The sequence below is a fragment of the Ovis canadensis genome, chromosome 1, assembly GCF_042477335.2.
Source record: "Ovis canadensis isolate MfBH-ARS-UI-01 breed Bighorn chromosome 1, ARS-UI_OviCan_v2, whole genome shotgun sequence".
Taxonomy (NCBI): domain Eukaryota; kingdom Metazoa; phylum Chordata; class Mammalia; order Artiodactyla; family Bovidae; genus Ovis; species Ovis canadensis.
In genome coordinates, this window is record NC_091245.1 from 10,486,534 (window position 1) to 10,510,670 (window position 24,137).

The 24,137-nt window shown below is 53.6% G+C and overlaps 2 protein-coding genes across 3 annotated transcripts; both read left to right on the forward strand.

Annotated features, from left to right (window-relative positions):
- Positions 1 to 5,705: 5,705 nt before the first annotated feature.
- On the forward strand, positions 5,706 to 11,315 carry GJB3 (gap junction protein beta 3). 2 transcript variants are annotated; one of them, XM_069585604.1, is made up of 2 exons: positions 5,706 to 6,143; positions 9,761 to 11,315. In XM_069585604.1, exon 2 carries the CDS (start codon positions 9,795 to 9,797, stop codon positions 10,605 to 10,607), a length of 813 nt encoding a protein of 270 aa, XP_069441705.1. In that variant the 5' UTR covers positions 5,706 to 6,143; positions 9,761 to 9,794; the 3' UTR covers positions 10,608 to 11,315. The 2 variants fall into 2 exon arrangements, with proteins under 2 accessions (XP_069441705.1, XP_069441708.1); XM_069585607.1 differs by lacking the exon at positions 5,706 to 6,143 and adding an exon at positions 6,713 to 6,815.
- A 9,628-nt stretch (positions 11,316 to 20,943) lies between these two features.
- On the forward strand, positions 20,944 to 23,654 carry GJA4 (gap junction protein alpha 4). Its single transcript, XM_069585613.1, has 2 exons — positions 20,944 to 21,038; positions 22,109 to 23,654. Exon 2 carries the CDS (start codon positions 22,126 to 22,128, stop codon positions 23,125 to 23,127), a length of 1,002 nt encoding a protein of 333 aa, XP_069441714.1. The 5' UTR covers positions 20,944 to 21,038; positions 22,109 to 22,125; the 3' UTR covers positions 23,128 to 23,654.
- Positions 23,655 to 24,137: the final 483 nt, after the last annotated feature.

Below are 24,137 nucleotides of genomic sequence, written 5' to 3' on the forward strand. Positions count from 1 at the left end.
GAGGAAGGAGCAGGGCTGAGGGCGTGGGTTGCAAGATGAACGGGGAGGCCAGGGAAGGCAAGGGAGCAAGCCAGGCAGAGGTTTGTGGGAAAAGTGTGTCAGCTAGAAGGAAGGGTGAGTTCACAGGTGCTGAGGCTGGGGAAGATTCAGTGTGCACCCAGGACAGCAAGGAAATCAATGAGGAGGGGCAGAGGAGAGCCAAGAGTTGTGGGGAATGAGGCCAGCAGGTTCCAGTGAGGCCTCAATAGGGTCAGCACACATAGGGTCCTAAAAGCCACCCTGAAGCCTTTGGCTGTCACTCTGAGTGATCAAGAAGACAGTGGACCATTTTGAACAAAAATTACTAGCTGCGTTAGCAGTAGATACATGGGGCAATGGATAAAACAGGGTGACCGGCTGTAAGACTATTGCAATAATGCAGGAAAGAAATAATTCATGGCTTTAACGCTGGCAGAATAACACTAATGGAGTCAGTGAGAAATCTCTCAATTCTGAAAATAATCTGAAAGTAACAGCAAAATAATTCACGGACATCAACCGTTCGGGCTTTTTGAGCGTGAGCCACCTGTTCTCCTTGCTCAGCCCTTGCAATAAACCTTTATTGGCTCCAAACTCAAAAAAAAAAAAAGAAAGAAAGAAGAGGGGAAAAGAAAAAAAAAGATTCACCAACATTGAATGTGCGGTTTGAGAAAAATGAGTCACCGTGAGTCCATCTGAGGCCTGAACAGGTAGGTGAGTAAAAGTGCTGTTTACTCCTAGAGCCCATGAGTGGAGAAGGCTGGAGAGGAATCCAAGGAATAGGTTGCCAAATAGAATACAGGACACCCAGTGAAGTTTCAGTTTCAGATAAACAACTAATTTTTTTTACTTTAAGTATGTTTCATGGACTATCTGAAATTCAAATTGAACTGCGTGTCCTGCGTTTGGGTTTTTGTTTTTGCTTTGCTTTTGCTTTGTTTCTAAACCTGGCAGTTCTATTAAGAAGAAGCTGAATTTGGGAGGTGTTTGTAATACCTGCTAGATGTCCAAGGGGAGAGGTTGATCTGGAAATGGTCTGGGCTGGAGATAAGTATTTAGGAGCTGTCAGCCTAATTTTGATATTTTGAACCCTGAGAGGGATGACATTCCCAAGGGAGTGAGAAAGGACAGAGAAGGAGTCCTAGGAATAAGCACGCCTATATTTAGAAGTCAGGGAGATCGGGGGTGGGGAAAGGGTGGGACCAGCAAAGGAGACCTAGAAAGAAAGACCAGAAAGGAAGGAGAGAAGTCAGGAGACTGATGTTCCGGCCATCAAACGCTCCTGGGAGTACAAGGAAAGATACGTGCTGAAACTTGACTGTGGGGTTGAGCTATGGAAACATTGGCTGGAATAATGTGGAGCAAAAGCCTGATTAGAGTCCCAGAGAGATAATAAAAGGTGATGAGGCATTAAGACAACCCATCTGAGAAGTTTTGCTATTAAAAAAAAAAAAAAAGGAAAGAAATGAGGCTGAGGGTAGAAGATATGTGGTCAAGGGAGTTTTGTTTGTTAGGATGTAGAAATACCAGGATGCTTATTGTCATGGGAGAGACTGGGTAAGGAACAAAAGGGTGATGACTAGAGAAGAAAGAGGTCGTGGTGAGAGGCCCTGGGGTGGGTGAGAAGGTACGGGATCCCAGGACACCCTTCCCCAACTCAGAGAAGCCCCGGATTGCCTCTGTTTGAGGATCAAGTTAAGCAGTAGAAGTCCAGTCCTGAAAGGAAAGTGGCATTCGAGCCCAGCTCTGGGACTAGCCCTTTTCTACCCACAGCCAACCTGCTTTCCAGAGGGTTCTGTCTGCCCCATCTCTGTGCTCAAGGGTGGAGAGGCCCTTCAGGGCTGCCCACAAACACAGGAAAACCCCAGCAGGAGAGAGAAGCCCCCGCTCAGGGCCCCGGCAGAGCTGCAGACTCAGGGGGCATCAGCAGCTGGGCCCAGCCTGAGCGGGAAGACCACAGTGGAAGGCTTCTGGCCTGCCGCCCCCGGAGAGCAGGTGCAAGCCCACAGGGGAACGGCGGTGGCAGGGGCAGCTGCCAAGCCCGGGTGCAACACAGCCCTGCCCTGAGGCAGGAGGATGGCCTAGATGGCCTCGCACACACTCCCCTGTGCAGGAAGCAGAAGCTTGGCGTGGACAGCACGGCCTGGAGGTCCTCCTTCTGGAATGGGGACCCTTCCAGCTCACTCCAGAAACAGCAAGGGCATCCGGCAAGGTCAGAGTGATAGGACCTGGGCAGTCAAACCACCTGGTCACCAGGCCAGAATAACCCCACCACACATACAGCCACACATGCACACAACCTCACAAAACCCTACCAGTCACCTCCACACAGTCACAGCCACACACACACACCCCAAACCTACACAGCTGTACTCCAAGCTGCCCCCTTGACACACAGCTACCCTACCCCACCGAGTAACCGACAGTCCTCACACACAACCTTTTACTTCACAAATAGGAACCGACGTCGACAGCCAGGGAGCTCCCTGCTCTCCTGGAAATAAGCCCAAGGGATGTTCTGAAGAGCGAGTGCTGAGGAAGTGGGTGAGGTCTCCTCAGACGGGCTGACCAGGGAAGACCCCTGTGAGAAGCTGAGACCTGAATAAGGAGGAGGAAGCTGCCCACTAAGAGCAGTCCAGGCAGAAGGAGCAGCATTTAAAGGCCAGCAGGGTAGAATAACACGGCTGCTTGTAGAGGGAAAGTAGGCCAGTGTGCCTGGGCAGCGGCGACCCAGCAAACACGTGACGGCAGGTGAGGCGGGGCTAGGCCACCTGGGGTTTTGAGGGCGATGTCAGGAGAGTGGGTGTCAGAATAAAAGTAATGGTACGTCTCTCTAAGATTTTAATAGGGGAGTAATACGATCTGATATATAACATTAAAACACTACTTTAGCTGGAAGAAACCATGGGAGAAGAACTTTTTCCAGTTCTCAGAAGGGGAAGCCATGTCTAATTATAACCAAATCCCCTGGTGGCTCAGATGGAAAGCGTCTGTCTACAATGTGGGAGACCTGGGTTCGATCCCTGGGTTGGGAAGTTCCCTGGAGAAGGCAATGGCAACCCACTCCAGTTCTCTTGCCTAGAAAATCCCATGGACGGAGGAGCCTGGTGTCCATGCGGTCACAAAGAGTTGGACATGACTGAGCAACTTCACTTTCCAGAGGCCATAAAAGACAAGATTGACACGACTTGACCACATTAAAAAAAAAGTTTAATTCTGCATGGCAAAAACCCCATAAACAAAGATAAAATACAAGTATCACACTTAGAGGGGAGGGTGAAATCCTTGTTATTTGCATTATAGACACAAGGTATATTTCTTTAATATGTAAAGAGCAAGTAGGAAATCAATAATTTTAAAAACACAACCACCCAACAGAAAAATGGGCAAAAGCAAAAGACAGTTCACAGAAAAAGGAACACAAGTGGCCCTTAAGTGTATGAAAAGATGCTCATTCTCACTCATAATAAGAGACATGCAAAATAAAAATATAATGAGATACTACTAGCAAAGATCATAAAGTCTGCTAATGCTCTATTTTGATAACAATATGGGGAAACAAGCATCTCTTACACCTGATGGTAGCGTAAACTGACACACCTATGAAGGAGATTTGGCAACATCTGTCAAAATTTTAAATGAGGGGCTTTCCTGATGGTCCAGGGGTTAAGATTCTGCTTTCTAGCACGGGGGTTACATGTTCAACCCCTGGTCAGGGAGCTACGATCCCACATGCCTTGCCAGCAGCCAAAAACACAAAACATAATACAGAAGCAATATTGTAACAAATTCAATAAATGCTTTTAAAATTTTTTAAATAGCATACTTGAACTCCAAAATTCCACTTCTAAGAATATCCTATAGACACAATTTTTAAAATGTGTTCAGTGATGCTTGTCTAACTGTACTTATTGCAATGATGTTTACAACAGAAAGAAATACAAGACTGAAAACATCCTTAATTTTCATCAATACAGTAGTGATTAAATATAACACATATGCTATTCAGTTATTTTTTTTTTAAGAAATAGCTTTGCATACACTATAGGGGGAAATGAAATACTATTCAAATATTTTTTGATCTGATAGCTCTATACCTACTGACAGAGGAAATGTCCTATATTTTGTTACATGAAAACAGCCAAGTGCAAAACTATGTACCCAGCACACCTCCATAGGGTAAATGAAAAAAAAAAGAGGAATATCTATCAAGTGGAATATGCAGTTAATCTCAGGAAGGAAAAAACAATAACTAGAACTGGTCAGGTGGGCAGCCCTGGTACATAGTCTGGGGTCCAGGGAGACGTCAAGACTGGCACTAGAAACGTGGAACTCAGCAGACAGCAGATAGTACTGCAAGCCTGGGACGGGATGAATTCTCCCAGGAGACGAGAGGCTGAAACCCGGATGAGAAGGTACAAGGAAACTAGGAGTCAAGGAAGCTAAGGGAAGAAAGTGTTTTGAGAGGAAAGGAGAGGTCAGCTGTGTCAGGTACTTCTGAAGATACAGGAGGACAGAGACACTACTGCAGGATTTAGCACCTGGGAATCCATGTTGACCTTGACAGGGCTGTCTTTAGTTACACAGTTGGGAGGGACCATTGTTCAAAAGGATTGAAGAGGGACTAGGAGGTGAGGAAGTGGAGAATGAGGCTTGCTCTGAAACGCAGCGCCAGAGGTGGCAGGGTGCTGTTCAGCCTCGGCAATAATTCTCAGAGTGGCCTCTGATGGCCTCAGCCCTGCGGTTTTGCCCAACCCAGAAACTCAACACGGCTGCAGCCTCCGGAGCTGGCTCTGTTCCTTCTTGTCTCTGTGACCCTGGACAAATCACCTAGCCTCTCTGTGCCTCAATTTTCTCTTTCATACCAGTGGGAAGGATTGTACCTTCATCCGGCAGCATGAGGATGAAGTAAAGCCTGCGCAATAGTGCTTGGACCAAAGATGTCTCTGAGCCCCAAGGCAGTGATCATTTTCTACAAGGAGTAGTAAGCAGGGTGATGGTGTAATGGATCTTCCCAAGTTTGGGGGTACTTTTGACAGTAAGAGGGGGTGCTGTTAATTACACCAGGGCCACAGGCCTAAGCCAGTACAGTCTTGGGGAGAAGCCATAGCCACCCTCCTGCTAGCAACATCATCTCAAACAGGGGGGTCCTTGGGCCCTTTGGTGACTGACTAAGCTCCAGACTCCTCAGGAGGCCGGAAACCCTGGAGGTTCCCCGACAAGGCTGAGGCCCAGGGACTCCCATAGGTTCCTAGTCATGACACATTAGTCAAGAAGACAAAGAGGCCTTGTCTTCAGAGCCCAGCCCATCTCAGCCCAGTCCAACCGGCAGGCCCCGCCCGCTCCTCAGGGGGTCTAAAGCACAGACGAGGCGCCCTCACCTCCCGCTTAACCATCCCCGCTCCCCCCATCCGCCTCCCCCCGCACACATAAACAGGATCTGCCCCTTGCAATAACTCCAGGTAACAACCTCCCCCCATCCCCACCTCACCCCTGGACAGAGGATCCACCTGGCTCCATCTCCTTTCCACAGCAGAGTGCCTGTTCCTGCTGCGGGCACAGGAGTCCTGCCCGCCCCCCTGGTTCTCCAGTGCCCCTGCCCCCACTCCAGGACGCGGAGCCTGAGCCACGCACGTGTTCGGGGAGGGCAGCTGCCCACGCAGGGTCGAGGCCAAGGACCAGGCGGGGACAGTGACCCGCAGGGCGCGGACGCAGTCGCCGTGGTAACACACGTGGGCGAGTCCCGATTGCAGTCGGCCCGGGGACCACTTGGAGCCCTTCACGCCCCGAATCTCATTGGGGCCTTTGCCACACAGCCCTGCCCAGGGCCACCGATGGCCCGGTTTCGCACACGAAGAAGAAACCGAGGCTCAGAAGAGCGAGCGTCAAGCCCCGACGAAGGTCGCCGGAGGAGCCAGGCACGGCGTCGGGACGAGAACCCGACCCTCGCCGCGGGCGGCTAGCGAGCTCCTCCCCCGACTCGCCCTCCCCAAAGCCGCCCCCGGCTGTGCTTGCCGCCACGCGCCTGCCCGCGACTGCAGAGACGCGGCTCCCTCCGTGCCCGCCGGTGCTTCGGCTCTTGAGGACGCGGGGTCCTGGCTCCCCCGCTGGCCGCGCCGCTGCGGGTAAGCTTCGGGGTGCCTCCCCACCCTGCGACCGCGCGCTGAGCGCCCCGGGTGACCCTGGGCGGGGCTGGGGCTTGCTCCTGCCTTCCGGCCAGGCTGAGCCTGGGAGGTGAGAGAATGGGAAGAGATGAAGGGACCTCCCCCCACCCCACTCCCCAGCTGCCTTCTCACCCCCTGGGTTCTGGGCGGGGTGGGGGCTCCAGCTGCCGAAGGTTCCTGGACAATCCCCTCCCACGTCGCGCAAACTTAATGGAACGGACAGGAACTGGGGGTGGCGGGTGGGGAGAGAGGGGTTCGGCCCCCGGGGAGTGGGGCCGACCGGTGGGCACTGTGGAGTGGGCAATGAAAGCTGGGTTCGGCTAGGTCCTGGGGCATGGGCAAAGCGGATCGCAGGGAGCTGCTGTTGGGGACGGCAGTGGGGACCGGAACCGGCTCCACCAGTCCCCAGCCTCGGCTTGGAGGGAAATTCTTTGCCGGTGAGTCGCGTTCCTAGGGCGTGTCAGGCAGGACTGGGCAGACGGGACTGGAGGGTGGGAGGAGGCCAAGGAGGGACGGCCCCCAGGTGGGCCGGTCTGGGATGGCTCAGGTGGAGACACCTGTCAGCGCCCCTCTCCTCCCGGGCTGGCAGACAGGGTTCCAACCTCCACCGCGGTCTTCTTGAACTCCCACCAGGTGAGTGGCAGGCTGCGGAGGGAACGGTCTTTTATGAGCCTTATAACAGCTCAAGAAAATAGGAATTATTTTCTCCCTTTGGAGATAAGGCAAGAAAGTCAAAGAGATTATCTGGGAAGTCACCCAAGGAGAAGGGGTAGAGCTGAGGCTTAAATCCAGATGTGGCTCCAGGTTCCATATACCTCCCACTGCCCCTCCCCAAAGGTCTCGAAGGAATGGAGGAGGGGGTGGGGGGGACGGTGATGCGGGGGAGAGTGACACTTTTATACGCTGTTTTATTGTATGGTACTGCCAGTGCATATACAATAATTGCCCTTGTGAAACAGAAATTCATGAAAATTCAGAGAGGTAGAGGATTAAACAAATACTTTAATTCCTAATTCCCTGGGTCTGGAAGATCCCCTGGAGAAGGAAATGGCAACCCACTCCAGTATTCTTGCCTGGAAAATCCCATGGTTGGAGGAGCCTGATAGGTTACAGTCCATGGGGTCACAAAGAGTTGGACACAACGAAGCGACTGCACTTTTTCACTTTAATTCCTACTGGTAATTAAATTCTAGGAAGAAAATAAAGGGGACAGGAGAAGAATAACTGGGAGGGCAGGGCCTCCAGGTATCTAGGGAAGCCTCTAATTAGAAGATGTTTTAGCGGAGGCCTCAGTGATGACAAGGGTCCAGTCATGCAAGGTTCTGGAGGAAGAGCACTCCAGGCAACAGGAATAATTACAAAGCCCCAGAGGCACTCATTAGAGTGCAGGAGAGGAGGGTGAGGATGTAGACTCCGGAGTTTTACTCTAAGTGTAATAAGAAGCTAGTAGAAAGCTGTCGTTGCTGTTGCTGCTGTTGTTGTTGTTTGCTTTGCTGGGTCTTTGTCTCAGCCAGGGGCTCCTCTTGTTGCAGTGCGCAGTCTCATCGTGGTAGCTTCTCTTGTTGCCGAGCACAGGCTCTAGGACCCTCAGGCTGCAATAGCTGTGGCTCTGGGGCTCGGTAGTTGCATTTCCCAGGCTCCAGAGCACAAGCTCAATAGTTGTGGCACATGGGCCTAGTTGCTCTGCGGCATGTGGGATCTTCCCGGACCAGGGATCACAAACCCGTGTCCCCTGCATTGGCAGGCGGCTTCTTTACCACTGAGCCACCCAGGAAGCCGTAGCAGAAAGTTTTAAATGAGGGAGTGACATGATTCAACTTAATGAACTTGGGGGGCATAGGAGCAAACACTTAGGCCAGCCAAGTGAGTGAAAGTGCCTCAGTTATGTCCGACTCTTTGCAACCCTATGGACTATACAGTCCATGGAATTCTCTAGGCCACAACACTGGAGTGGGTAGCCTTTCCCTTCTCCAGGGGATCTTCCCAACCCAAGGATCGAACCCAGGTCTCCCTCAGTGCAGGCGGATTCTTTACCAGTTGAGCCACAAGGGAAGCCCAAGAAGCCTTCTAGGCCAGCCAAGAGGCTGTGGCAATAATATCAGCAAGGGTGATGGTGGCTGGGAGCAGGGTGGCGGCAGTGGAGGGGTGAGAAGCAGCGATACAGGGATGGCCCTGAAGTCCTTGCGCACGCTCAGTCACACAGCAGCTCCAGGAGCTCACAGGCCCACACAGACACATGGAGAGGCTCCTACACCCTCTAGGCAGATACTAGGTGCACTCAGGCAGGCCCACCCATCCACACCCTCTGAGTCACGCCAGGACTGGGAGGAAAATGTGTGATCCAGGGACCTAAACAAAGCATGGCTCCCCACCACAAAACCCTGGCCTCCCGCATCGCTGGGGTGGCTAGGGCCCCCTCAGGCTCCAGCACAGCCTGCAGCGGATGTCCCTGGACTTTCCCTGGAACTGATGTCTCCAGGAACCAGACCATCACCCTCTCCATGCACCCCCTCAGCATGAATTGGTCTCCTAACTTCACAACCCACTGGCTGTGAGACCTTGGGGAAGTTGATTTCCCCTCTCTGAGCCCCAGTATCCTCTCTGAAGAATGGGGTTCATGACCCCAGGTTCACAGGACGGTAGTGTGGCATCAACAAAGTCAGTTCTGAGAACCTGGTCTGGGGCAGACATCCATCGGAGAAGGGGAGAGACACCTTCTGGTAGACAGCCCAGCTCTGAATTCAGTTCTAGTTTTAAATGAGTGACTTGACCACTCTAGATATCATATCATAGTGAGTAGCCAGCATTTACTGAGCACTTACTGTGTAGTGAGTGCTTTGCGGTCATTTTCTCATTTGATTATCAGTTTCTTCATTTGTCAATGAGAAGCATAATAGTGCCTCCCTCACAGGGTCGTTATAAGGATTAAATGAGTTCCCTGGTGGTTCAGGCAGTAAAGCGCCTGCCTGCAATGCTGGAGACCTGGGTTCAATCCCTGGATCAGGAAGATCCCCTGGAGAAGGATATGGCAACCCACTCCAGTACTCTTGCCTGGAAAATTCCATGGTCTGAGGAGTCTGGTGGGCTACAGTCCATGAGGCTGCAAAGAGTCCGATACAACTGAGCAACTTCACTTTCACTTTCATACATAAAGTGTGGCCTCATAGTAAATGTTCAATAAATAATAATTATTGTTATCAGCAAGTGTGCGTTCCCTTCCTGCCAGCACACTGGCTCTGTTACTTTGGGCAGGTTACTTTACCTGTCTGTGCCTGTTTCCTCCCTGTAGCTTAGTAGGAATAGTCCTGATGTCTCAGAGTCGTTGGGATGAGCAAACGAATCCATCCACATTAAGAACTTAGAAGGGCATCTGGCACTCAGTAACAGCTCTATGTGTGTGTGCTAAGTCGCTTCAGCCGTGTCCAACTCTGCGGCCCTTTAGACTGCGTAGCCTGCCAGGCTCCTCTGTCCATGGGGATTCTCCAGGCAAGAACACTGGAGTGGCTTGCCATGCCCTCCTCCAGGGAGAAGTTCTCTGGGGCCTCTTGGTTCACATCGGGGTTTTCCTATTCTGTCAGGTGGGCACGGCCCCGGCGCCCCGCCCCAGGCACCATGGACTGGAAGACGCTCCAGGCCCTGCTGAGCGGAGTCAACAAGTACTCCACAGCCTTCGGGCGCATCTGGCTGTCCGTGGTGTTCGTCTTCCGCGTGCTGGTCTACGTGGTGGCCGCGGAGCGCGTGTGGGGGGACGAGCAGAAAGACTTTGACTGCAACACCAAGCAGCCGGGCTGCACCAACGTCTGCTACGACGAGTTCTTCCCCATCTCCAACATCCGCCTCTGGGCCCTGCAGCTCATCTTCGTCACGTGCCCGTCGCTGCTGGTCATCCTGCACGTGGCCTACCGCGAGGAGCGCGAGCGGCGGCACCGCCAGAAGCACGGCGACCAGTGCACCAAGCTCTACGACGACACGGGCAAGAAGCACGGCGGCCTCTGGTGGACCTACCTGCTGAGCCTCGTCTTCAAGCTCCTCATCGAGTTCCTCTTCCTCTACGTGCTGCACACGCTCTGGTACGGCTTCGGCATGCCCCGCCTGGTGCAGTGCGCCAACGTGGCGCCCTGCCCCAACACCGTGGACTGCTACATCGCCCGGCCCACCGAGAAGAAGCTCTTCACCTACTTCATGGTGGGCGCCTCTGCCGTCTGCATCGTGCTCACCTTCTGTGAGATCTGCTACCTCATCTTCCACAGGATCGTGCGAAGCCTTCACAGGAAGAGCCCGCGCGGGGGCCGCGGCCACGCGCCCTCCGCCAGCCGGGCCTCCACCTGCCGCTGCCACCACAAGCTGCTGGAGGCCGGAGACCTGAGCCCGGACTCCCGCGACGACAAGCTCTGTGCTTCCGCGCCCACCATGACCCCCATCTGACCGCGGGGCTGGGGGCCGTCCTGGGGCTGCCCGTGGGGACAGAAGCAGGGGCGTATGGTGCTGGTGGAGGGGTCCTACGGGTGCTGCATGCCCCCACTCTGAATTCACTACACTATGCAATTTCATTAGCAGATTTTTTTTCCTTTTGAACGCTGGGCACTGTGCTGTCTATCTGGTATAGGTAACACCACAGGCCCAGTGGCAGCCCTCCTGGGAGACAGATGTTGAAACAAGCCAGTTAACTGCTGCCTACCAGGTGACACTTGGCAGGGCTTCCCCTAACCCAGGAAGGAGTGATCACGAGAGGCTTCCCCGAGGGAGGAATGTTTAAGGGAGGTAAGATGAGCTTCTTAGCAGGGGAAAGCAAGTGCAGATGCCCAGAGGCCATAAAACAAAATGCTTGCCTTGGGTTGGATGCACCCGGCCAAAGGGCATCTTCCTTCTGGTGCGGCACCCAGATTCCTGGGGTGGAAAGAAGTGTCCGCCCAGCGGTGGAGGCCTGGAGAGCCTGGGAAGAGAAGGAGGCTCTGTGTCACCACTGCCCTCCAGGAAGTCCCCGCACCCCCAGTCATTCCTCCAGCCTCAGGCAGCTTTGCTCCCATCTGTGCTCAGTCTGGTGCCAGCCTTTCAGGGACTTGAGATGGATGTACTGATAGGAACATCCCCAAGGCATTTTCATTGAAATCAATAAAGGCTGTGTTTTATACAGGTCGGCTCTCCTCTTTTCTCCCATGCTCCCACCAACTTCCCTGGTGGCTCAGACAGTAAAGAACCTGCCTGCAATGCAGGAGACCAGGGTTTGGTCGGGAAGACCTGGGTCGGGAAGATACCCTGGAGAAGGAAATGGCAACCCACTCCAGTATTCTTGCCTGGAAAATTCCATGGACGGAGGAGCCTAGCAGGCTACAGTCCATGGGTGGCAAAGAGTCGGACATGACTGAGCAACTAACACTTCCCCAGATCATATCACCAGCCCAAATCTTCCACCAAATGCCACCAAGCAGCTCTATTTGCATGACCCCAGGCACAGCAAGCTCAACACACCCTGAATGAAAGTGAAGTCGCTCAGTTGTGACTCTTTGCATGTCCGACTCTTTGCGACCCCATGGACTGTAGCCTACCAGGCTCCTCCCTCCATGGGATTCTCCAGGCAAGAGTACTGGAGTGGGTTGCCATTTCCTTCTCCAGGGAATCTTCCAGACCCAGGGATCAAATCCAGGTCTCCCGCATTCCAGGCAGACACTTTACCCTCTGAGCCACCAGGGAAGTCCAACTAAACCCAACCCACCCACAAGACCCTGAGGGCAGAGAAGGTAGCACTCTGAAGAGGACAGAGCTCCAGGCTTGGGCTGGGTTGACCCAGGTGCTACAGATATATATGCTGTGATTGCCTATGTGGTCACAAGAGGGCGCTGTGCTCCCTCTACAACAGGACCGCTACTTTACAACCAGACTCTGCGCTGAGCACACACAATCACAGCCCTCTGGTTGTAAAGACAAACCACACCGCCCTCTTCCTTTGTAACCTGATCACTGCCATCCACAACCGGTGCCCCACCCTATGTACACAAAATCCCTGTTACTCATACTTTTCACTCCTGTGTGTGCTCACCACAGGCTTCTCCAACAGCATGCAGCCCAGCCTCATCCAAGTGCCGTCCAGCTCCTTCCGTTGCCCTGAGCATTTTCTCCATCCCAGGCTCCGCGGCAGACACAAGGACTGTGCCGGGGATTAGGATCTGAGCCCAGGGAGCTCAGTCTCGGGGAGACAGAGAATTTCTCATGCCCTGCATTAACCAAGCCCAGGTGGTTCCCAGCCCCGCTCCCAACACCATGTGCTGACCTGAAATTTAAGGAACACCCAACACCCAAGCCAGGTCAGAATGGAAAGCAAAAGGGGGTGCAAGGTTATACTAACCAGAGGAACATTTAGTAACTATCAAAGCCAAGGCCAGGAGCCAGAAATCCAGGAGGCAGGGAGCCAAGAGCTAATGCAGGCAGGGAAAGGGACCGGTCATTGCGTCGACAGAACAGGCTGGGGTTCACCTTTGCTCTCCTGTGTGGCCATGACCCGGGTGGATAAACCAGCCAAGTTTAAAGGGCCCAGGGCTGGGCTGACACCCACCTCCCAGACTGAATCATAGCTTAACCACTTCAGGACCACAGCTTCACCACACTGCACCTTGAGCAGGCTTTCAGAACCTCAGTATGGTCATCAATAAAATGGGAATTAGTCAAGGTCTCAAAGAAGACAGCACATTCAAACCAAGGAACTGCAAAGAGTTTTCCTTGAGGGACTGTTTTTGAAGGTATGGGCCGTGTATGTGTGTGTGTGTGTGTGTGTGTGTGTGTGTGTGTGTGTGTGAGAGAGAGAGAGAGTTGCTCAATCATATCTGACTCTTTGTGACCCTATGGACTATAGCCTGCCAGGTGCCTCTGTCCATGGGATTCTCCAGGCAAGAATACTGGAGTGGGTTGCCATGCCCTCCTCCAGGGGATCTTCCCAACCCAGGGATCGTCTCCTGTGTCTCTGCGTTGGCAGGCGGATTCTTTGCCACTAGCGCCACCTGGGGAGCCCCATAGGTATGGGCATGATTAGGGAAACCCACAAATGGAACTCTGGGGCTAGGAGCAATGGATGGGGTCGCTACACAGGAGCTGCAAGGATGCACCGAAGCACAGCAATCAAATACCATGGCTTCACTCTCCCGTCTCCTGCTCACCCGAGCAGTGGCTCCCACTGACCCAACACAACCAGAAGCAAGGCCAAGGAAGCCTATTGAGGCAGTACAACTCAGGCTCCCAGGGCACAGAGCAGATCTGAGGGGCAAAAGGAACATATTCAGCCCGGTCTCAGAATAGTAACCACTCCTAGCATTGTTGTAGAGACAAAAGGAGACAGCGTCAGTAGTACATGGGTTCAGTGCTAACATATCCAGTCGGTATCCAAGCACACCCATGCTTAGGAAAGTCTGCCTGCCACCCAGGCCATCTCCTGTGTCAATCCCAGCTTGGAGTGGATGGTTGCAAAGGTCCCAGGGAGGGGTGATCTCCACTGATTTACTGCCTTGCATTCCAGCACCTTGGAGGGCCTGGTTAAGCGTGGCTTGGAGGTCAGAGCAACCAGAGAATACCACCAGTTATCCCAGCATGGACTGAGCCTCCAGTCCTGGCCCCGCTTCTCCAGGCTGTGGGCCAGGACCACAGATGAGGGAATATTCCAGCCCTGAGCATCCCACCTTGGGCCTGAGAGCTGACCCCACCAGTGCCATTCACACTTTCCATCCATCCAACGTGTGTTGAGTTACTATTCACCATCCAGAGTCCCCAGCACATACCACCATCACAAGGTGACTCTCAAGTCTCCTGGCCTTCTCTTCTGAGGGTTCAGTTCAGTCGCTCCATCATGTCCAACTCTTTGAGACCCCATGGACTGCAGCACGCCAGGCCTCCCTGTCCATCACCAACTCCCGAAGCTTACTCAAACTGATGTCCATAGAGTCGGTGATGCCATCCAACCATCTCATCCTCTGAGAGGATCCTCTCATCCAATCTTCCCCAACATCAGGGTCTTTTCCAATGAGTCAGTTCTTCACATCAAGTGGCCAAAGTATTGTAGTTTCAGCTTCAGCATCAGTCCTTCCAATGAATATTCAGGATTGATTTCCTTAAGGATGGATTGGTTGGATCTCCTTACAGTCTAAGGGATTCTCAAGAATCTTCTTCAACACCACAGTTCAAAAGCATCAATTCTTTGGCGCTCAGCTTTCTTTATGATCCAACTCTCACATCCACACATAACTACTAGAAAAACCATAGCTTTGACTAGATGGACCTTTGTTGGCAAAGTAATATCTCTGCTTTTTAATAAACTGTCTAGGTTGGTCATAACTTCCCTTCCAAGGAGCAAGCATCTTTTAATTTCATGGCTGCGGTCACCATCTGCAGTGATTTTGGAGCCCCCCAAAATAAAGTCTGCCACTATTTCCACTGTTTCCCCATCTATTTGCCATGGACTGATGGGACCTGATGCCATGATCTTCAGTTCAGTTCAGTTCAGTCGCTCAGTCGTGTCTGATTCTTTGCGACCCCATGAATCGCAGCACGCCAGGCCTCCCTGTCCATCACCATCCCCTGGAGTTCACTCAGACTCACATCCATCGAGTCCGTGATGCCATCCAGCCATCTCATCCTCTGTCATCCCCTTCTCCTCCTGCCCTCAATCCCTCCCAGCATCAAACTCTTTTCCAATGAGTCAACTCTTCACATCAGGTGGCCAAAGTACTGGAGCTTCAGCTTTAGCATCATTCCTTCAAAAGAAATCCCAGGGTTGAACTCCTTCACAATGGACTGGTTGGATCTCCTTGCAGTCCAAGGGACTCTCAAGAGTCTTCTCCAACACCACACTTCAAAAGCATCAATTCTTCGGCGCTCAGCCTTCTTCACAGTCCAACTCTCACATCCACACATGACCACAGGAAAAATCATAGCCTTGACTAGGCGGACCTTAGTCAGCAAAGTAATGTCTCTGCTTTTGAATATACTATCTAGGTTGGTCATAACTTTTCTTCCAAGGAGTAAGTGTCTCTTAATTTCATGGCTGCAGTCACCATCTGCAGTGATTTTGAAGCCCAGAAAAATAAAGTCTGACACTGTTTCCACTGTTTCCCCATCTATTTCCCATGAAGTGATGGGACTAGATGCCATGATCTTCGTGTTCTGAATGTTGAGCTCTAAGCCAACTTTTTCACTCTCCTCTTTCACTTTCAACAAGAGGCTTTTGAGCTCCTCTTCACTTTCTGCCATAAGAGTGGTGTCATCTGCATATCTGAGGTTATTGATATTACTCCCAGCAACCTTGATTCCAGCTTGTGCTTCATCCACCCCAGCATTTCTCATGATGTACTCTGCATATAAGTTAAATAAGCAGGGTGACAATATACAGCCTTGATGTACTCTTTTCCCTATTTGGAACCAGTCTGTTGTTCCACGTCCAGTTCTAACTGTTGCTTCCTGACCTGCATACAGATTTCTCAGCAGGCAAGTCAGGTGGTCTGGTATTCCCATCTCTTGAAGAATTTTCCACAGTTTGTTGTGATCCACACAGTCAAAGGCTTTGGCATAGTCAATAAGCAGAAGTAGATGTTTTTCTCAAACTCTCTTGCTTTTTCGATGATCCAACGGTGGCAATTTGATCTCTGGTTCGTTTGCCTTTTCTAAATCCAGCTTGAACATCTGGAAGTTCACGGTTCGTGTACTGTTGAAGCCTGGCTTGGAGAATTTTGAGCATTACTTTGCTAGCATGTGAGATGAGTGCAATTGTGTGCTAGTTTGAACATTCTTTGGCATTGTCTTTCTTTGGGATTGGGATAAAAAACTGATCTTTCCAGTCCTGTGGCCACTGCTGAGTCTTCCAGATTTGCTGGCATATTGAGTGCAGCACTTTCCCAGCATCATCTTTTAGGATTTGAAACAGCTCAACTGGAATTCCATCACCTCCACTAGCTTTGTTCATAGTGATGCTTCCTAAGGCCCACTTGACTTCACATTCCAGGATGTCTGGCTCTCGGTGAGTGATCACACTGTTGTTTTTATCTGGGTCATGAAGCCTTTTTTGTACAGTTCTTCTGTGTATTCTTGCCACCTCTTAATACCTTCTGCTTCTGTTAGGTCCATACCATTTCTGTCCTTTATCGGGCCCATCTTTGCATGAGACGTTCCCTTGGTATCTCTAATTTTCTTGAAGAGATCTCTAGTCTTTCCCCTTCTGTTGTTTTCCTCTATTTCTTCTGAGGGTACGCACCTCTCTGTCCTCTTCTCCCACTAGGTAGATTCGCTGCACGCTTCCTTCAACGGTGCTTATGTAGATGGTGCGGATTTCACACGCACACTCCAAGTTTACATCAGCTGCATGGTGTGACCGCCAACCAGCAGCCCAAGGCCAACAGATTATTTTGTATTCATCACCCTTATCCAAGCCCCTTGATACGGACAAAATGTTTGTGTCCTCCCACAACTCATTTGTTGAAATGCTAATTTCCAGTGCCATGGTATTAACAGGTAGGGCCTTTGGGAAGTGATGGGCCATGAGGGTGGATCTGTGCTCTGATGAGAAGAGACACAAGGAGAATGGTCTCCCTCTCTCTCTCGCTCGCTGACACATGAGGACACGCTAAGAAGACAGCCCAACATAAACCAGGAAAAGGGCCTTCACCAGGAACCCAACCAGGCTGCCACCCTGATCTTGGACTTCCAGCCTCAGAACCATGGGAAGTAAAGCTCTGCTGTTTAAACCACCCAGTCTGTGTGTTGTTACAGCAGCCTGGGCTGAGACACCCCCGTCATCACTCAGGGATCACTGCAACAGTCTCCCTGCTTCCTGGCCCCGACTCTGTAGATGCTGCAGAAGAGTTAGGAGAGCAAAAGGCATCAACGGAAAGGGGAGGAACAGAACCGAACAATAAGACTCGTCTGTGGGAGCTCTGTGTCCATCACACAAAGGCAGTGGGTGAGAGGAGTCCCATGTTGCATGGAAATGGCCCGACCCTTGACCACACTTGGCTCAGCCATTGCCCGGGGCCACTCCAGCAGGGCCTGGCCACCTGCGCCACTGAAGCAGACCTGCAAGTGCCAATAGCTGGGGGCCGTCAGCTGGCCACGCTCCGCACAGCTGCGCAGCGAGCCCTCTGTTGAGGGAGGCCGTCTGCATCCACCACCCACTCCCACAGTCTAGTCCCAGGAAGGTGATCAGAGCGTCCCCTAAAACCTAAGTCAGGCTGTGTCACTCCTCTGCCCCAAACCTCTAAAGGCCTGTAGAGACCCACAGGGTTTGTCCCACCTGTTCCCTTTGTGAACCCATCTCTCCTCCTTGCTGACCTCAACGTCATGTTGACCTTCTTGCTGTTCCCTCAAGCAGGAAACACCAGGCACCTTCCTGCCTCAGAACCTTTGCTCTCCCTTTCCCTCTGCCTGGAATGTGCTTTCTCCTAGAGAGCCACCGGGCTCCCTCTTTTCCTTCAGGGTCCACAACAAAGGCCAGCTGCTTTTTAAGAATTTGGCACCTCTCCTGTTCAAAATCAAAGCCCTCCCCCACCCCCACCGCCACGCCCTGATCCTCCTTTCCTGCTTTACTCTCCACCTACCAGGTATCACCCTCTATCACCCTCTAACAGGTTCTGTATTTTGTCTGTAAAGCCCACAAGACGGGGATTTGTGTTATTGCTGTTCCCTGGTTGAGCTCCAGTGTTTAGTCCTCAGTAAATAATTTATGGATTCGCAAATTTATATATGAGCCTGGTTCCCTGCTACGGGCTGGGCATGTAAACAGGACTCAGTCACCTGCCCTCAAGGGGCTCACAACCCACCAGGGGAGGAGTAAGCAATGCACCCTGGGTGGGATCGGGAAATGGGAGTGTGCCATCTCCAGAGATTCCATTTTGCAAGCTGAAAACGCTCTAGAGATCCATTGCACGACAATGAGAATGAACTTAACACAACTCAACAGTGTGCCCGGGGGCGGTAGGTGAGCCACCGAGGGCACGCCTAACCAGAGGAGGCCAGCAAGGGGAACTTCTAGGAGAAGGGACCTGGAGCAAAGTCCCGAATGGCTGAGCGCATGAGGTGAGAGGGAACAGCACAGACAAAGGCAACAGTCAAGTATGGCTGGATGGTTGAAAGAAAGGGGAAGAGGGAGGATGCTGCAGCGGTGGCTGAGGCCAGGAGGCAAAGGAGCATTTTAAGCAGGGCGGTGTGTGGTCTGATTTCTGGGGAAGGGTGGAGGCTGGGCGGGCAGCCAGGAGACCAGTTGGGAGGCCACTGAGATGGTGGCCTATACAGGGTCAGGGCAGTAGGAACGGTGGGGAGTGTGGAGATCTAAGGATGTTTCCCAGGTGGAAGGGCCAGGTGTGGGATTGTCTTGGCTGACCCCGGCTCATCCCTTCCCGGAAGGGGCAGGGTCATTCAAACTCTGACCTCCAGAGCCCCTGGGGAAGGGTGAAGGCAGCTCTTCCCTCCTTCCCAGTAGATGGGATCAGATCAGATCCAGCTCTGGGAGAGCCAGCCACAGGAGAGGAACTCTGGGAGCAGAGGCTGCAGTGGGGGCGTGGTGAGAACCCGCCTCCAGGGACCTCAGTTCTCATGCCCTCAGAGGTCAGAATTTAGTAGGCGCAGTTGTCAGCTCTGGAAGTCCTGGAGGCTCAGCTCAGCATGGTCCTCAGGGACAGGCCTGGAAAGGGAAGTCAGCTCAGCCCGATCCTGAAAGTTCTGAGGTCAGAGCTGAGCCCACCATACTTGGTGCCCCAGAGGTCCTCCAAAGGCAGGACCCTTGGGGACCCATCATGGGATACCGGGAGTCCACAGGCTGAATCCTGTTGTGGAGAAACACAGGACCTTTCTGCCATCCAGCCTCAGACACCACCTTCCACATCCCATTTCCTGAACTGCCCCATCCTTCACCAATATTCCACCTGAGCTGCCTCCCTCTCAGCGCTTTCTGCTCCCGCCAAGACCCACCCACCAACCCTTTCGGTCACAGAAATGTTTTGTTACAACGTTTTTAGCCACCACCCATTGGAAAACTTTCTGTGTACTAATATGATGCTGTAAACTTTGATTGGATCTCCCATCAGCCCTACGGGTAGCATCTATTATGTCCCCAATCTACAGAGGAATACTCTGAGGCACCAGTGTGTAAGCAACTTACCTAAGGGCCCAGGGGTCAACAACAGCCTCAAGTTCTAGGCCCTACACCCTCTCCCACCAAGGGAGGTACAGCCTCAGGACCTGGCAGCCTTTGTTCCTGCAGTTCTTTTGCCTAGAATATTCTCCCCACCCTCCACCTGGCTGATAAGAGTTTCACATATCTAAGTATGGGGAAGCCACAGCTTAAGCAAGAGTTAATCCGAATTTTATGCTAACTAAAACATCCAGTTTGTGGCCCTATCAAACACACATTGTACATGTGCTTTAATTATGAAAGAAAAGGGTGCATTGACCAGAAGTAAAGAATGTTCATGTTAAAAATAAAGGTTACATCATGCCTGCCTTTCTGGAACACCAATGCTGCTACTCCTTCGATGATAAGATTTTCTTCCCAGGTGCCAAGGCCGTACTGACTCTGTGTACTGCTGATCTGTGATTTTGTGGGTTTTGGTTTTGTTTTTTTCGCAACTTTGAAGTATCCCTGACTTGTTTGACGTTCTTTGTTCCAACAAGATATTAACTGTGCTAAAAAACCATGCTTCTCCCGAGCAGTTGCACCGAGTTATCAGAGGCTGTCTCCTGGGCAAGAATAGTCAGTGTGGCTCAAATAAAACTCTTTTCTATTCCTATTATAGACTCCTGATTATTCCCATCCCCCTGGCTAATGCTGTTTCCTCCAGGAAACATTCCTAACTGAGCCTCCCGAGTCAGGGGAACTTCGCATCTTTACTCTTCCCCAAAGGCCGATGGGCACAGTTCCTGCCTGTCTCCTCTAGCCAGAGTCACAGGCCAGGGACCACATCTAGCTGGTTTATGCTCAACTCCCCAGCTCCACAGACAACGCCTGCAGCCCATGGATGTTCACAGAGAGGATAATGCCTGAATGAACAACAGGCGGGCCCTGCCCATCTCTTCACTTCTTTTGGATGCCTCCCTCCACCCCACGTTTAGAGCCATGAGGATGAGATCCAAGCTAAAGGTCAGGAGAGTCCCCCCCCCCAACCCCCCAACCCTCGTCCTGTCTCTAGTGGACCATGGCATTGCTTGCCCTCTGATGGTGCAACCTTCCCAAGAATGGGGATGTTTAAGATCTCAGCAAGAACAGGGGCTGACTAGAGACCCCCAGCTTCACCACAGACACTAGAGAAGGCAGATTATAACCCCCTCTCTCCCATGCCCTAAGGAGGCTTCATTATCAAGTCCTGGTATGGCTCTGGGCACACAGTGGCCGCCCCACAGGGGTGTTCTGCCTTCTCAACAAGAGCGAGAGGCCCCCACGGTCAAGGAGCTGCCCTTCCCAGGAGGCCCCATACCCTCACCCCCACCTGCCCATCTCTCAGAGCCTCCCAGGACAGCTGCCTGAGGTCAGAAAGTTCTGGCTGTAATCCTTTCGCATGCAGCCACCCTGGAAAACATCATCCCTCCGGAGACCTCTCTGTTGCACAGCCAAAGAAGCAGTCTCTCCCCCCACGCTCCTCGCCCCCGACTCCCAGTGGCACCTCCCGGGCCCTTTTCTTGAGAGTGGCTTCAGGGAGCCCGCGCCTCCCGTCCCGCCCCCAACCTCCCGCTCGGAACAGCGCCCGCCGCCCGCCCGCCGCTTCCTGCCCCCACCCCGCCCCGCGCGCTATTTAAGGCGCCCCCGCCGCCTGGCGCCGTCCAGCAGGGCTCCCGCGGGCGCCGCTCCGGCCGACTTGCGTCCCCTCCGCCACCTGGGCCGCCCGCAGGCCGGCGGTGAGTTGGGCTGGGGGGCGCGCTGGGGCGCCACCTGCCAGCGGACCAGCGGGCAAGGGACAGGGGGCCACCTGCCAGGGGCGGAGGGCTGCTGCGGGGGGCACCCACCGCGGGCCTGGCTCACCCAGCCTACCTGGGCTGGCCTCAGAGGCTAAGCCGGGTTCCTGCCGTCTCTCGGTGGGCCCTCATAACCCTCGGAAGTAGGAATGTTAACATTTTCCAGGAGAGGAGACTGAGGTACTAAGGGGCCGTCACTTCTCCGAGGCCTCCGTTAGCAGGAGAGGTAGGATTTGAACCCAGGTCTGGCTCCAGAGCCCGGCTGTAAACCGCTTTGCTCCCACAAAGAAGCACCTCCCCATCCCCTTTCCCCCTCCTTCCTCCCCCCACCGGACTCTCCCCCTGAAGTTCTGGGAACTCTGTGGCCTGTGCCTCCACCCTGCTATGACAGTTCCTTTCAAGAGCCTAGAATCCGGCAGCAACAGCTTTGGCAGGGGGAGGGAGTGGAGAAAGGGGACCCGAGATCAAGAGTGGGTACTTAAGCGGCAGGTGGCCGCTATTGCTGACAGGTGGAGCTAATGCAGGATGCTGCCTTGAGTGTCTAGCATGCCTTCACCAGGAACTCAGAGGTTAGAGCGAGGCCAGATGGGCGAGAGCTGCTGGGGAGGGAGAGGGGACCTGAGGCTTTGGGCCCCCTGGGAAGCTGGAGTTACCACCACCACCTCCCCCTCACTGTCTGGGGACAGCCTGTCCTGGGCCGAAGGGAGGAGGGGCATGGCGCAGCTGTGTGACCTTGGATGGGTTCCTCAAATTCTCTGTTCCCTTAGGCTCAGGAGGCTCACCTGGATCCAGAGCTCCTTCGGCTGGGTCAGGAGGGACCCAGGTGGGACTAGGCAAGGCTCCTAGCTGTACCCTTGCCAGAGCTTAGCAGCCATCAGCCAAAGGCCTGCTTTTAGTCCTGCTGGGTGTGAGCCCCCAGGCCAGTCCCTTCCCCTCCGGGAGCTCAGTTTCCCGCAGACCTGTTGCTAGGACAGCTGAGAAGGACACTGACCGTGTCTTATGCCTCCCTGCAGACGGAGGCCCGGGAGCCATGGGCGACTGGGGCTTCCTTGAGAAGCTGCTAGACCAGGTCCAGGAGCACTCGACCGTGGTGGGCAAGATCTGGCTGACGGTCCTTTTCATCTTCCGCATTCTCATCCTGGGCCTGGCCGGCGAGTCGGTGTGGGGCGACGAGCAGTCGGATTTCGAGTGTAACACGGCCCAGCCAGGCTGCACCAATGTCTGCTACGACCAGGCCTTCCCCATCTCCCACATCCGCTACTGGGTGCTGCAGTTCCTCTTCGTCAGCACGCCCACCCTGGTCTACCTGGGCCATGTCATCTACCTGTCTCGGCGCGAGGAGCGCCTTCGGCAGAAGGAGGGGGAGCTCCGGGCGCTGCCAGCCAAGGACCCACGCGTGGAGCGGGCGCTGGCAGCCATAGAGCGCCAGATGGCCAAGATCTCGGTGGCGGAAGACGGTCACCTGCGGATCCGTGGGGCGCTGATGGGCACCTATGTGGCCAGCGTGCTCTGCAAGAGCGTGCTGGAGGCGGGCTTCCTGTACGGCCAGTGGCGTCTCTATGGCTGGACCATGGAGCCTGTGTTTGTGTGCCAGCGCTCACCCTGCCCCTACCTCGTGGACTGCTTCGTCTCTCGCCCCACGGAGAAGACTATCTTCATCATCTTCATGCTGGTGGTCGGACTCATCTCCCTGGTGCTCAACCTGCTGGAGCTGGCGTACCTGCTGTGCCGCTGCCTCAGCCGGGGGGTGAGGGCCCGGCAGCGCCAGGATGCGCCTCCAGCCCCGGGTACCTCCTCGGAGCCTTACGCCGACCAGGTCTTCTTCTACCTCCCCATGGGCGAGGGGCCCTCATCCCCGCCATGCCCCACCTACAACGGGCTGTCGTCCAGTGAGCAGAACTGGGCCAACCTGACTACGGAGGAGAGGCTGGCTTCTTCCAGAGCCCCCCTCTTCCTGGACCCACCCCCCCAGACTGGCCAGAAATCCCCCAGTCGCCCCAGTAGCTCTGCTTCCAAGAAACAGTATGTGTAAGGGCCTGAGGCTTCCATCACCCCGCAGCGGGGCCTGGGAAGTCTTGCTGCCTTTAATGCAAGGTTCCACGGAGATGGCTGGGGGAAACAGGTGCTGGCTGGCCAGACAGCCTCCTTGCATGTTGTTCTTGACACCTGCATCCTTCCTAATGACCAGAGGGCACCACACTTTCCCCTCCAGAACGTGGCTTTGTCCCAAGCATGGACAGAGCCAGCGTGGGGTGCTCTTAGCCAAGGGTGTTTGAGCCCTTTGGTCTTTTTCACCTGGTTCAGAGGGATTCGGAGACAACTTACCCCACCCCCACCCCCGTGGCAGATTCACCTCCACCCAGGCTGTCTGCACACCCTGTCCTCTCAGGAAAGGCTGGTGGAGGCTGCTGGGTCAGCCTTGATCACACACACAGAGATACACACACACACAGAGCCTGTGCTGGATCTGGCCCTGTCAAGGGGAGTGGGGTCTTATTCTCATCACTCCTTCCTACTTCCACTGTTTATCCTTCTAAAATAAACAGGACTTGATCACAAGTGAGGTGTGTGTTGATACTGTCATGATGTACCTTTGCATGGGGGGTTGGAGGACAGTTGCTTTGCCCACGGTTCCTTGCCTCTGCAATCCCAACACCAGCCAGCGCCTTAAACCCTCAAACTCCTACGTATCACCTCTCAGCAGCTCTGAGTCCTGAACACTGCCTTCTGAAATTATTTGCCTCAGCACCAGACTCTTTCCATCCTCACTGTCCCAGCCCCTTCAACCTGTCCATTAATCAGTGGCCTAAACAGTGTCTGTCCTCATCCTGCCCCCCGGCCATCCAGCGCCCCGGCCATGCTCCCCACTGCAGTGTGCTTCCTTACTGGACACTGCTCCTCACCTGCCCTGGGCTTCCCTGGTGGCTCAGAGGGTAAAGAATCTGCCTTCAATGTGGGAGGCCCAGGTTCAGTCCCTGGGTCAGGAAGAGCCCCTGGAGAAGGGACTGGCAACCCATTCTAGTATTCTTGCCTGGAGAATCC